This window comes from Bombina bombina, chromosome 6 (genome assembly GCF_027579735.1).
Source record: "Bombina bombina isolate aBomBom1 chromosome 6, aBomBom1.pri, whole genome shotgun sequence".
NCBI classification, from domain to species: Eukaryota; Metazoa; Chordata; class Amphibia; order Anura; family Bombinatoridae; genus Bombina; species Bombina bombina.
In genome coordinates, this window is record NC_069504.1 from 1,122,862,391 (window position 1) to 1,122,876,201 (window position 13,811).

Consider the following 13,811-nt stretch of genomic DNA (forward strand, 5'->3'; position numbering starts at 1 on the left):
AGTGAAGACACGGTATAGCGAGTGAAGACACGGTATAGCGAGTGAAGACACGGAATAGCGAGTGAAGACACGGTATAGCGAGTGAAGACACGGTATATGGTGTGAAGACCCGGTATAGGGTGTGAAGACCCGGTATAGGGTGTGAAGACACGTTATAGTGAGTGAAGACATGGTATAGTGAGTGAAGACACGGTATAGTGAGTGAACACACGGTATAGGGTGTGAAGACACGGTACAGGGTGTGAAGACAAGGTATAGGGTGTGAAGACACGGTATAAGGTGTGAAGACATGGTATAGGGTGTGAAGACACGGTACAGAGTGTGAAGACGCGGTATAGCGAGTGAAGACATGGTATAGGGAGTGAAGACACGGTATAGGGTGTGAAGACACGGTACAGGGTGTGAAGACACGGTATAGTGAGTGAAGACACGGTATAGGGAGTGAAGACACGGTATAGGGTGTGAAGACACGGTACAGGGTGTGAAGACACGGTATAGGGTGTGAAGACACGGTACAGGGTGTGAAGACACGGTACAGGGTGTGAAGACACGGTATAGGGTGTGAAGACACGGTATAGGGTGTGAAGACACGGCATAGGGTGTGAAGACACGGTATAGTGAGTGAAGACACGGTATAGTGAGTGAAGACATGGTATAGTGAGTGAAGACACGGTATAGCACGTGAAGACATGGTATAGTGAGTGAAGACACAGTATAGGGTGTGAAGACACGTACAGGGTGTGAAGACACGGTATAGGGAGTGAAGACACGGCATAGCGAGTGAAGACCCGGTATAGCGAGTGAAGACCCGTTATAGCGAGTGAAGACCCACTATAGCGAGTGTAGACCCAGTATAGCGAGTGAAGACCCAGTAAAGCGAGTGAAGACCCAGTATAGCGAGAGGAGACATAGTATAGTGAGTGGAGACATAGTAGAGTGAGAGGAGACATAGTATAGTGAGTGAGTACACGGCATAGGGAGTGAAGACACGGTATAGGGAGTGAAGACATGGTATAGGGAGTGAAGACACGGTATAGGGAGTGAAGACACGGTATAGGGAGTGAAGACACGGTATAGGGAGTGAAGACACGGTATAGGGAGTGAAGACACGGTATAGGGTGTGAAGACATGGTATAGTGAGTGAAGACACTGTATAGTGTGTGAAGACACGGTATAGTGAGTGAAGACCCGGTATAGTGAGTGAAGACACGGTATAGGGTGTGAAGACACGGTATAGGGAGTGAAGACACGGTATAGGGTGTGAAGACACAGTAAAGTGAGTGAAGATACAGTATAGGGTGTGAAGACCCGGTATAATGAGTGAAGAAACGGTATAGTGAGTGAAGACATGGTATAGGGTGTGAAGACACGGTATAGGGTGTGAAGACACGGTATAGTGAGTGAAGACACGGTATAGCGAGTGAAGACCCAGTATAGCGAGTGAAGACCCAGTATAGTGAGTGAAGACCCAGTATAGCGAGAGGAGACATAGTATAGTGAGTGGAGACATAGTATAGTGAGAGGAGACATAGTATAGTGAGTGAGTACACGGTATATCGAGTGAAGACACGGTATAGCGAGTGAAGACACGGTATAGGGTGAGAAGACAAGGTATAGCGAATGAAGACAAGGTATAGTGAGTGAAGACACGGTATAGGGTGTGAAGACAGGGCATAGGGTGTGAAGACACGGTATAGTGAGTGAAGACACGGTATAGTGAGTGAAGACATGATATAGGGAGTGAAGACACGGTAGAGGGAGTGAATACACGGTATAGGGTGTGAAGACACGGTATAGGGTGTGAAGACGCGGTATAGGGTGTGAAGACGCGGTATAGGGTGTGAAGACACGGTATAGGGAGTGAAGACACTGTATAGGGAGTGAAGACACGGTATAGGGAGTGAAGACACGGTATAGGGAGTGAAGACACGGTATAGGGAGTGAAGACACGGTACAGGGTGTGAAGACACGGTACAGGGTGTGAATACACGGTATAGGGAGTGAAGACCCGGTATAGCGAGTGAAGACCCAGTATAGCGAGTGAAGACCCGGCATAGCGAGTGAAGACCCGGTATAGCGAGTGAAGACCCACTATAGCAAGTGAAGACCCAGTATAGTGAGTGAAGACCCAGCATAGTGAGTGAAGACCCAGTATAGTGAGTGAAGACCCAGTATAGCGAGTGAAGACCCAGTATAGCGAGAGGAGACATAGTATAGTGAGTGGAGACATAGTATAGTGAGTACACGGTATAGGGAGTGAAGACACGGTATAGGAAGTGAAGACACGGTATAGGTAGTGAAGACATGGTATAGTGAGTGAAGACATGGTATAGTGAGTGAAGACATGGTATAGCGAGTGAAGACACGGTATAGGGTGTGAAGACATGGTATAGTGAGTGAAGACACGGTATAGGGTGTGAAGACACGTATAGGGTGTGAAGACACGGTATAGTGAGTGAAGACCCGGTATAGTGAGTGAAGACACGGTATAGTGTGTGAAGACACGGTATAGGGTGTGAAGACAAGGTATAGGGAGTGAAGACACGGTATAGGGTGTGAAGACACGGTATAGGGTTTGAAGACACAGTATAGTGAGTGAAGACACGGTATAGGGTGTGAAGACCCGGTATAGTGAGTGAAGACACGGTATAGTGAGTGAAGACATGGTATAGTGAGTGAAGACATGGTATAGTGAGTGAAGACATGGTATAGGGTGTGAAGACACGGTATAGGGTTTGAAGACACGGTATAGTGAGTGAAGACACGGTATAGTGAGTGAAGACATAGTATAGTGAGTGAAGACACGGTATAGGGTGTGAAGACACGGTATAGGGTGTGAAGACCCGGTATAGTGAGTGAAGACACAGTATAGGGTGTGAAGACACGGTCTCTGTAATTAAGCTACAGGGAAGAGCAATACGTGAAGCAAGTACATCTCATATTCTACCTGTTTAAAGGCCTGGAGAACTTCAGCTCTTTGGCTGAAATGTTTAAAAAGCAACTGCAGAGCGCCGGACAGCAGCGGAGGGTAATCGTGCATAATGAGGTGAATAAGAACCCGCAGGAACGTCCTGCCACCCTCATCATCCAGCTCTACAGGGTTCTTCTCTTTACTAAAAGAAAATGTACAATTATGTTCTCTCTCACATAACGGAGTGCATCTTCTGGGGGAACAAAGAGCAGATTTAAAGGGACAGTCTAGATCCAATACATCCTGCAAATAGTCCCACATCTATAAGCTTGTAAGAAGTAAATGAAACATTTAAATATTTGTTTGTTAGGAGCCAAAAATGTCCTGCATATTTTGGTATGTTAAGTTTCTCCAATCACAATCTGCCAGTGAATAAGTTTTCCTACGTGCACACACTGATTTGTGCATGTGCAGTTTGAAATAGCTAAATGAAACATATTAAATGTGCACTGCTAAACTGTCTTACAAGAGAACAGCTAACAAACATATTAAATGTGCACCGCTAAACTGTCTTACAAGAGAACAGCTAACAAACATATTAAATGTGCACCGCTAAACTGTCTTACAAGAGAACAGCTAACAAACATATTAAATGTGCACTGCTAAACTGTCTTACAAGAGAACAGCTAACAAACATATTAAATGTGCACTGCTAAACTGTCTTACAAGAGAACAGCTAACAAACATATTAAATGTGCACTGCTAAACTGTCATACAAGAGAACAGCTAACTGAAACATATTAAATGTGCACTGCTAAACTGTCATACAAGAGAACAGCTAACTGAAACATATTAAATGTGCACCGCTAAACTGTCATACAAGAGAACAGCTAACAAACATATTAAATGTGCACTGCTAAACTGTCTTACAAGAGAACAGCTAACAAACATATTAAATGTGCACTGCTAAACTGTCATACAAGAGAACAGCTAACTGAAACATATTAAATGTGCACTGCTAAACTGTCATACAAGAGAACAGCTAACAAACATATTAAATGTGCACTGCTAAACTGTCTTACAAGAGAACAGCTAACTGAAACATATTAAATGTGCACTGCTAAACTGTCATACAAGAGAACAGCTAACTGAAACATATTAAATGTGCACCGCTAAACTGTCATACTAGAGAACAGCTAACTGAAACATATTAAATGTGCACTGCTAAACTGTCATACAAGAGAACAGCTAACTGAAACATATTAAATGTGCACCGCTAAACTGTCATACAATAGAACAGCTAACTGAAACATATTAAATGTGCACCGCTAAACTGTCATACAAGAGAACAGCTAACTGAAACATATTAAATGTGCACTGCTAAACTGTCATACAAGAGAACAGCTAACTGAAACATATTAAATGTGCACCGCTAAACTGTCATACAAGAGAACAGCTAACTGAAACATATTAAATGTGCACTGCTAAACTGTCTTACAAGAGAACAGCTAACTGAAACATATTAAATGTGCACTGCTAAACTGTCTTACAAGAGAACAGCTAACTGAAACATATTAAATGTGCACCGCTAAACTGTCATACTAGAGAACAGCTAACTGAAACATATTAAATGTGCACTGCTAAACTGTCATACAAGAGAACAGCTAACTGAAACATATTAAATGTGCACCGCTAAACTGTCATACAATAGAACAGCTAACTGAAACATATTAAATGTGCACCGCTAAACTGTCATACAAGAGAACAGCTAACTGAAACATATTAAATGTGCACTGCTAAACTGTCATACAAGAGAACAGCTAACTGAAACATATTAAATGTGCACTGCTAAACTGTCATACAAGAGAACGGCTAACAAACATATTAAATGTGCACTGCTAAACTGTCATACAATAGAACAGCTAACTGAAACATATTAAATGTGCACTGCTAAACTGTCATACAAGAGAACAGCTAACTGAAACATATTAAATATGCACCGCTAAACTGTCATACAAGAGAACGGCTAACAAACATATTAAATGTGCACTGCTAAACTGTCATACAAGAGAACGGCTAACAAACATATTAAATGTGCACTGCTAAACTGTCATACAAGAGAACAGCTAACTGAAACATATTAAATGTGCACTGCTAAACTGTCATACAAGAGAACAGCTAACTGAAACATATTAAATGTGCACTGCTAAACTGTCATACAAGAGAACAGCTAACTGAAACATATTAAATGTGCACTGCTAAACTGTCATACAAGAGAACAGCTAACTGAAACATATTAAATGTGCACCGCTAAACTGTCATACAAGAGAACAGCTAACTGAAACATATTAAATGTGCACTGCTAAACTGTCATACAAGAGAACGGCTAACTGAAACATATTAAATGTGCACTGCTAAACTGTCATACAAGAGAACAGCTAACTGAAACATATTAAATGTGCACTGCTAAACTGTCATACAAGAGAACGGCTAACAAACATATTAAATGTGCACTGCTAAACTGTCATACAAGAGAACGGCTAACAAACATATTAAATGTGCACTGCTAAACTGTCATACAATAGAACAGCTAACTGAAACATATTAAATGTGCACCGCTAAACTGTGACACAAGAGAACAGCTAACTGAAACATATTAAATGTGCACTGCTAAACTGTCATGCTAGAGAACAGCTAACTGAAACATATTAAATGTGCACTGCTAAACTGTCATACAAGAGAACAGCTAACAAACATATTAAATGTGCACCGCTAAACTGTCATACAAGAGAACAGCTAACAGAAACATATTAAATGTGCACTGCTAAACTGTCATACAAGAGAACAGCTAACTGAAACATATTAAATGTGCACTGCTAAACTGTCATACAAGTGAACAGCTAACAGAAACATATTAAATGTGCACTGCTAAACTGTCATACAAGAGAACAGCTAACTGAAACATATTAAATGTGCACTGCTAAACTGTCATACAAGAGAACGGCTAACTGAAACATATTAAATGTGCACTGCTAAACTGTCATACAAGAGAACAGCTAACTGAAACATATTAAATGTGCACTGCTAAACTGTCATACAAGAGAACGGCTAACAAACATATTAAATGTGCACTGCTAAACTGTCATACAAGAGAACGGCTAACAAACATATTAAATGTGCACTGCTAAACTGTCATACAATAGAACAGCTAACTGAAACATATTAAATGTGCACCGCTAAACTGTGACACAAGAGAACAGCTAACTGAAACATATTAAATGTGCACTGCTAAACTGTCATACAAGAGAACAGCTAACTGAAACATATTAAATGTGCACTGCTAAACTGTCATACAAGAGAACAGCTAACTGAAACATATTAAATATGCATCGCTAAACTGTCACACAAGAGAACAGCTAACTGAAACATATTAAATGTGCACTGCTAAACTGTCATACAAGAGAACAGCTAGCTGAAACATATTAAATGTGCACTGCTAAACTGTCATACAAGAGAACAGCTAACAAACATATTAAATGTGCACTGCTAAACTGTCATACAAGAGAACAGCTAACTGAAACATATTAAATGTGCACCGCTAAACTGTCATACTAAAGAACAGCTAACTGAAACATATTAAATGTGCACTGCTAAACTGTCACACAAGAGAACAGCTAACTGAAACATATTAAATGTGCACTGCTAAACTGTCATACAAGAGAACAGCTAACTGAAACATATTAAATGTGCACTGCTAAACTGTCATACAAGAGAACAGCTAACTGAAACGTATTAAATGTGCACCGCTAAACTGTCATACAAGAGAACAGCTAACTGAAACATATTAAACGTGCACTGCTAAACTGTCATACAAGAGAACAGCTAACAAACATATTAAATGTGCACTGTTAAACTGTCATACAAGAGAACAGCTAACTGAAACATATTAAATGTGCACTGCTAAACTGTCACACAAGAGAACAGCTAACTGAAACATATTAAATGTGCACTGCTAAACTGTCATACAAGAGAACAGCTAACTGAAACATATTAAATGTGCACTGCTAAACTGTCACACAAGAGAACAGCTAACTGAAACATATTAAATGTGCACTGTTAAACTGTCACACAAGAGAACAGCTAACTGAAACATATTAAATGTGCACTGCTAAACTGTCATACAAGAGAACAGCTAACTGAAACATATTAAATGTGCACCGCTAAACTGTCATACAAGAGAACAGCTAACTGAAACATATTAAATGTGCACTGCTAAACGGTCATACAAGAGAACAGCTAACTGAAACATATTAAATGTGCACTGCTAAACTGTCATACAAGAGAACAGCTAACAAACATATTAAATGTGCACTGCTAATCTGTCATACTAGAGAACAGCTAACTGAAACATATTAAATGTGCACCGCTAAACTGTCACACAAGAGAACAGCTAACTGAAACATATTAAATGTGCACTGCTAAACTGTCATACAAGAGAACAGCTAACTGAAACATATTAAACATGCACTGTTAAACGGTCATACAAGAGAACAGCTAACTGAAACATATTAAATGTGCACCGCTAAACTGTCATACAAGAGAACAGCTAACTGAAACATATTAAATGTGCACTGCTAAACTGTCATACAAGAGAACAGCTAACAAACATATTAAATGTGCACTGCTAAACTGTCATACAAGAGAACAGCTAACTGAAACATATTAAATGTGCACTGCTAAACTGTCATACAAGAGAACAGCTAACTGAAACATATTAAATGTGCACTGCTAAACTGTCATACAAGAGAACAGCTAACTGAAACATATTAAATGTGCACTGCTAAACTGTCATACAAGAGAACAGCTAACTGAAACATATTAAATGTGCACTGCTAAACTGTCATACAAGAGAACAGCTAACTGAAACATAATAAATGTGCACTGCTAAACTGTCATACTAGAGAACAGCTAACTGAAACATATTAAATGTGCACTGCTAAACTGTCATACAAGAGAACAGCTAACTGTACAAGAAGAAAGCTGTGGGCGGAGCTTGGTAGCCATTTTCTGCTGCTAACAAATGATAATTATTTAAAAAGTTTGTACTTCTTACGAGTTTATAAATGCAGACCCCTTTGCAGGATGCTTGTCTGGTATGTAACAATAATAATAAAGACCAAGTATTGTGCACAGTTAAATGCAACAAGTAGCCAGTGGTTAGTAGAGAGTCTTAGACTGAAGAGCTTACAATCAATAAGAAGAGAGAAGAAATAAACCAACAAAAAGAATGGAATTCAGTGTTTAAACTACAAAACAGCTAAACACAGATGACTTTGTCAACTTCTTACTGATTATTGTTTATGAGTTTTAACTTTCATGCCCCCTGATTATTTGCAAGAACAAGGAAATGCAAAAAATATAATTAATAGCACAGCGACCATGATTATGTAGGCTCTGTCAATTGCAGCCAATCACAGGCTACCTCACAAGTTACTTAAAGGGACAGTCTACTCCAGAATTGTTATGGTTTTAAAATATAGATAATCCCTTTATTACCCATTGCCCAGTTTGGCATAACCAACACTGTTATATTAATATATTTCTTACCTTGTGTCTAAGCCTCTGCAGACTGCCCCCTTATCTCAGTGCTTTTGACAGACTTGCATTTTAGTCAATCAGTGATGACTCATAAACAACTCAACAGAGTGAGCACAATGTTATCTATATGGCACACATGAACTAACACCCTCTATCTGTAAAAAACTGTCAAAATGCCCTGAAATAAGAGGTGGCCTTCAAGGGCTTAGAAATTAGGATATAAGCCTACCTAGGTTTAACTTTCAACAAAGAAAACCAAGAGTACAAAGCAAATTTGATGAAAAAAGTAAATTGGGAAGTTGTTTAAAACTGCATACCCTATCTGAATCATGAAAGTTTGATTTTGACTAGATATAGTATAGTAATATACAAACCTGCCCTCAATAAAAGGTTATGGCTTTAGGATATCAGTTGCTAAAAGGTGATTAAAGTAATGCACTTTTGTCTGCTTTTTGTGTTTTTTATTCCTGAAAACTGCGGGGAAGTTTTTCACACTGAGCCTGAAGTGCATCCTAGATGATTAAAAACTTACCCTGCAACATGCTACACAGTGACAGCTTGATCAGTACAAGCGCTTATTAATACTTGTCCCTAATCGGCCATCTGAGAGGATCTAATGAAACCATTTTTTAAAGAGCATGTCCCAGGATTAGAAAAGAATAAACTATTTGCTCACAAAATGACGGATTGAAATGCTTTTACATTTGCAGAGCGGTGCTTAAAGGGGCAGTAAAGTGAACAATTAAACTTCATGATTAAAAGAGAGACTGCAATGTTAAAAAGATTCCCAATTGCTATTGGCAAACTTCATTTACTTTGTATACTTTGCTGAAGAATAATCCCAGTTAGGCTCATAACAGCACATGAGCATGCACGTGTCTTTAGCACTCTATGAGCATGCACGCGTCTTTAGCACTCTATGAGCATGCACGTGTCTTTAGCACTCTATGAGCATGCACGCGTCTTTAGCACTCTATGAGCATGCACGTGTCTTTAGCACTCTATGAGCATGCACGTGGCAACAAGGTTTGAAATAATGTCATACATTGTTGCAAACATTGCTGTCATAGAGTGCTGAAAGCCTGTGCACAAGCCTATAAACCTACCTAGATTTCCTCTTAAAAAAGGATACCAAGAGAACACAGTACATTTGGTACCAGAAGTAACAAGTTATTTTAAATGACACGCTGTATCTGAATCATCAGATATGTTTTACTGTATTGCCCCTTAAGTTGCTGATATATATCCCGCATATAAAAAAATGACTATTTTCCCTTTCATGATTCAGATAGAGCACGTCATTTTTTTTGTATCCTTTTTTGAAAAGTATATACCTAGGTAGGTTCAGAAGCTGCTAATTGGTGGCTGCAATATATGCCTCTTGTCATTGGCTTTTAGCTAGCTCCCAGTAGTGCATTACTGTTCCTTCAACAAAGGATACCAAGAGAATGAAGCAAATTAGATAATAAAATTTAACTGGAAAGCAGTTTACAAGTGCACAATCTATCTGAGGGGAAAAAATAAAATGTTTGGGCTTCATGTCCTTTAAGAAGCATCTGATATTGCTCAGGCAGAGACAGCCTCAAATCACGGTCTTCAAGGGTTAACTCACCACTGTGCCATTAGATATAAGAATTATCATGTTGATCACAATGGCATATTAACACTATACACCCCATTTGTTAAACTACAATGTACCAGTGCCCTGGTGTAACAGGCTCAGTCACAACAATCAGACCAGTGGTCACACGGGGGAATACCCATAATGCATTTACTCACAAACCGTTTAAGTGGTGGTTCCGTAAGTCACAGAATGTTTTATCATCTTGCAATAAACTTACCTTCCGGCAAACATGGTCTCAGCCTGTGCTGCAATTTCATCAATATCAGGAACAGCAGCTGGGAAAATACAATTTGTACATTGGTACCAAAGAAAACTAGGCCAAGCTTTATGTAAAAACTGTCTAACGTGAGACGCATCTCAAAGCGGCTGCTGTGTGACACTAAACAAGAAAATGCACTGTAAAAATATCTAGCTAATAAAACAGAACTTAATAGGTAGGCAGATATGTCAAAAAAATCTGTAACGTAAATACATATAAAACAAAATGTATTCTTACCTGATAAATGTATTTATTTCTTGACACGGTGAGTCCACGGATCATCATCAATTACTGTTGGGAATATCACTCCTGGCCAGCAGGAGGAAGCAAAGAGCACCACAGGAAACTGTTAAGTATCACTTCCCTTCCCACAACCCCCAGTCATTCGACCGAAGGAAAAGGAGAGAAAGGAAACAACACAAGGTGCAGAGGTGCCTAAAGTTTATATAAACAAACTGACTGAAAAACAGGGAGGGCCATGGACTCACCGTGTCAAGAAATAAATAAATGTATCAGGTAAGCATAAATTTTGTTTTCTTTCTAATGACACGGTGAGTCCACAGATCATCATCAATTACTGTTGGGAATCAATACACAAGCTAGAGGACACAGATGATAAGGGAGGGCAAGACAGGTAACCTAAACAGAAGGCACCACTGCTTGCAAAATCTTTCTCCCAAAGAAACCTAAGCCGAGGCAAAAGTATTACATTTGGAAAAGTATGCAGAGAAGAGCAAGTTGCAGCCTGCAAAATTGTGCCACAGAAGCTTCATTTGTGGAAGCCCAGGAAGAGGAGACAGCCCTCGTAGAATGAGCTGTAATTCTCTCTGTCCAGCAGTCTCATAAAACAACCAAAGTATACTTCTCAACCAGAGAAAAAAAGAAGAATCTGTAGCTTTCTGACCCTTGTGTTTCCCAGAGAAACAAACAAACAAGACAGAATACCAGCAAAATAACTTAGTCGCCTGTAAGAAGAATTGCCAAGCACGGACAACATCCAGGTTGTGTAACAAAACGATCCTTATGAGAAGATGGAAGGGGACATAGAGAAGAACAATCATTTCCTGATTAAAATTCCTGTCCGAAACATCTTTTAGGAAGGAAAACTTACGTACGAAACCCCACATTATCATCATGAAAGATAAGATAAGATAAGGGGAATCATACTGCAGAGCTGAGAGTTCTGATACTCTCAGAGCAACAAGAAATAAACCTTCCAAGAAATCTATAGAATGCATTGGTTCAAACGGAGCTTGCTGCAAAACTTTAAGAACCCGGTTAAGACCCCAAGAAGGAGTAACCGACTTAAACACAGGCCTGATACTGACCAGAGCCAGATAAGAAAATTGCCCAACTGGAATGAAAATAGACAATGCAACAAAACTTCAGGATACTTGCTGACAAACCCTTCTCCAGGCCATCCTGGAGAAAGGAAAAAATTCAAGGAATCCAGATTCTACTCCAGGAGACACCCATGGATTCACACCAAAAAAGATATTTATGAGAATCCTCCTAAAAAATGGTCTGTGAGCCCGAACCATGGTCTCAATGACCGACTTCAGAAAAACCATGCTTAGACAGAACTAAGCCTTCAATCTCCAAGCAGTCAGCTTTTAGAGAAACCAGATTTTGATGAAGGAAGAGACCCTATTTCAGAAGGTCCTTCCTTAGAGGCAGTCTCCAAGGTGGGAGAGACGACATCTCCACTAGATCTGAACACATCCTTCGAGGCCATGCAGGGGCTATTAGAATCACTGACACTCCCTACTGTGTGATACGAGCGATGACTCGTAGAAGGAGAGCAAACGGATGAACCAGGTAAGTCAGTCCGAAATCCCAAAGGAACGCCAAAGCATCTATCAGAGGGGCCTGAGGATCCCTTGACCTAGAACCGTACCTTAGAAGCTTGGCATTTAGCTGAGTCGCCATCAAATCCAACTTCGGCATCCCCCTTTTGAGGGATGAACTGGAGAACACCTCCGAAAAGGAGTTACCACTCCCCAGGATGAAATAACTTACAGTTCATGACAGACAGCAATAGTAGGATTCCGCCCACTGAACAATCCCAGTCACCTCCTACATGACTAAGGAACTCCTAGTTCCTTCCTGGTGAATAATGAAAGCCATGGAGGTGATATTGTACGACTGGAACCAAACCAAGGACGACTAAGACCAATTCAGAGCATTGTAAATCGCTCTCCAATCCAATATGATAAGGAGAGTGCATCCTCCCTGCACCTAAAAGCAAACACCAGACTGATTCCCAGCCCAGCAGGTTGGTGTCCATGGTCACATCACCCAGGAATGTCTCCAGAAACACGCGCCCTGAGACAGATACTCCTGAAACTCACTACGGGAGAAAGTCTCTTGTCGACTGATCTAGATCTATCCTCTGAGACCGATCCGAATGATCTCCTCTTATGAAAATAACAACAAGGAATGATGTCCACTGAATCATCAGACCAATTCCCTCCTACCATAAGAAACTGAAGTAAAAATCAACTGCAGTTAGATCCAGACTCCCACCTCTGGTAGCAAGATGGTTCTATTGACTGGACCAGTAACGCTTGCTGATGGTCGGACAGTAGACTGCGGAGAGGGAAAAATCCTTGATTGTCTGACCTCTGTTAGGAATCTTCTCCAAGATAGAGAACCTAATAAGGTCCCCAAAAAAATCACCCTTTAAGATGGAACAAGGGAACTCTCCACCAGATTAATTTCCCCTCCATGGGAAAATAGATTGGACAAGATCTCTTGAAAGAGAGTTTGTTCAAAGGAAGGATGATACCTGAACCCTATATTGTCCAGAAAACCACCCTTGCACGACCCCAGGACCTAAAAGTCCTACTAAGAAGACGAAACTCAGAAACTTGAGAAGATCCCGATCACTGGAACAATTAATACACATCCTTCAGGTCTATGTTCGGTCTGAACAGGCCCTCTTGAACCAAAAGAGTATGGATACTACATTGAAGGTCAGAACCTGAGAAAACGAGGTAAATACCTAGATCCCGTTCCCAGACTGGAACTATGACCCCCAGAGAGAAAAGTCCTGAACCCAATTCAAGCAAAGTCTTTCATCATACCTGGATTGCAAATACTCGGAAGGAGAAATCTGCCCCTGGGAGGGAAACTTAGATTGGACTCCAAAAACATGGACTGACAATGCATAAAGAGGAAAAAAGGAAAACTTTCCTTTAGTCTTACTCTCTTGACGTGTGGTAGAAAAAAAAAACATACAGTCAGAGGATAATTCTGCCTGACCGAGTCCAAACAAGGTCTCATCCTTGAAAAAGAAAACACTAGAAGCGTGGATTTGGAGGAAACAAACAATTGAAACTGCCACTGCAAAACTATAAGCCTGAACCATACCACTAAGTTACAGGAAGGCTTCTCAGCTGACCAAAATGTCAGCCACA

General features: G+C 40.3%; 1 protein-coding gene across 1 annotated transcript in view; it reads right to left on the bottom strand.

Moving 5' to 3' along the window:
• The window catches only part of ITPR2 (inositol 1,4,5-trisphosphate receptor type 2), a 920,836-nt gene that overhangs the window by 729,449 nt on the left and 177,576 nt on the right, over nt 1–13,811 (bottom strand). The window contains exons 16-17 of the mRNA XM_053719707.1: nt 10,351–10,408; nt 2,948–3,113 (exon numbers count right to left, since the gene is read on the bottom strand). Coding sequence (XP_053575682.1) covers nt 2,948–3,113; nt 10,351–10,408 — 224 coding nt within the window. The remainder of the gene's footprint in view (nt 1–2,947; nt 3,114–10,350; nt 10,409–13,811) is intronic.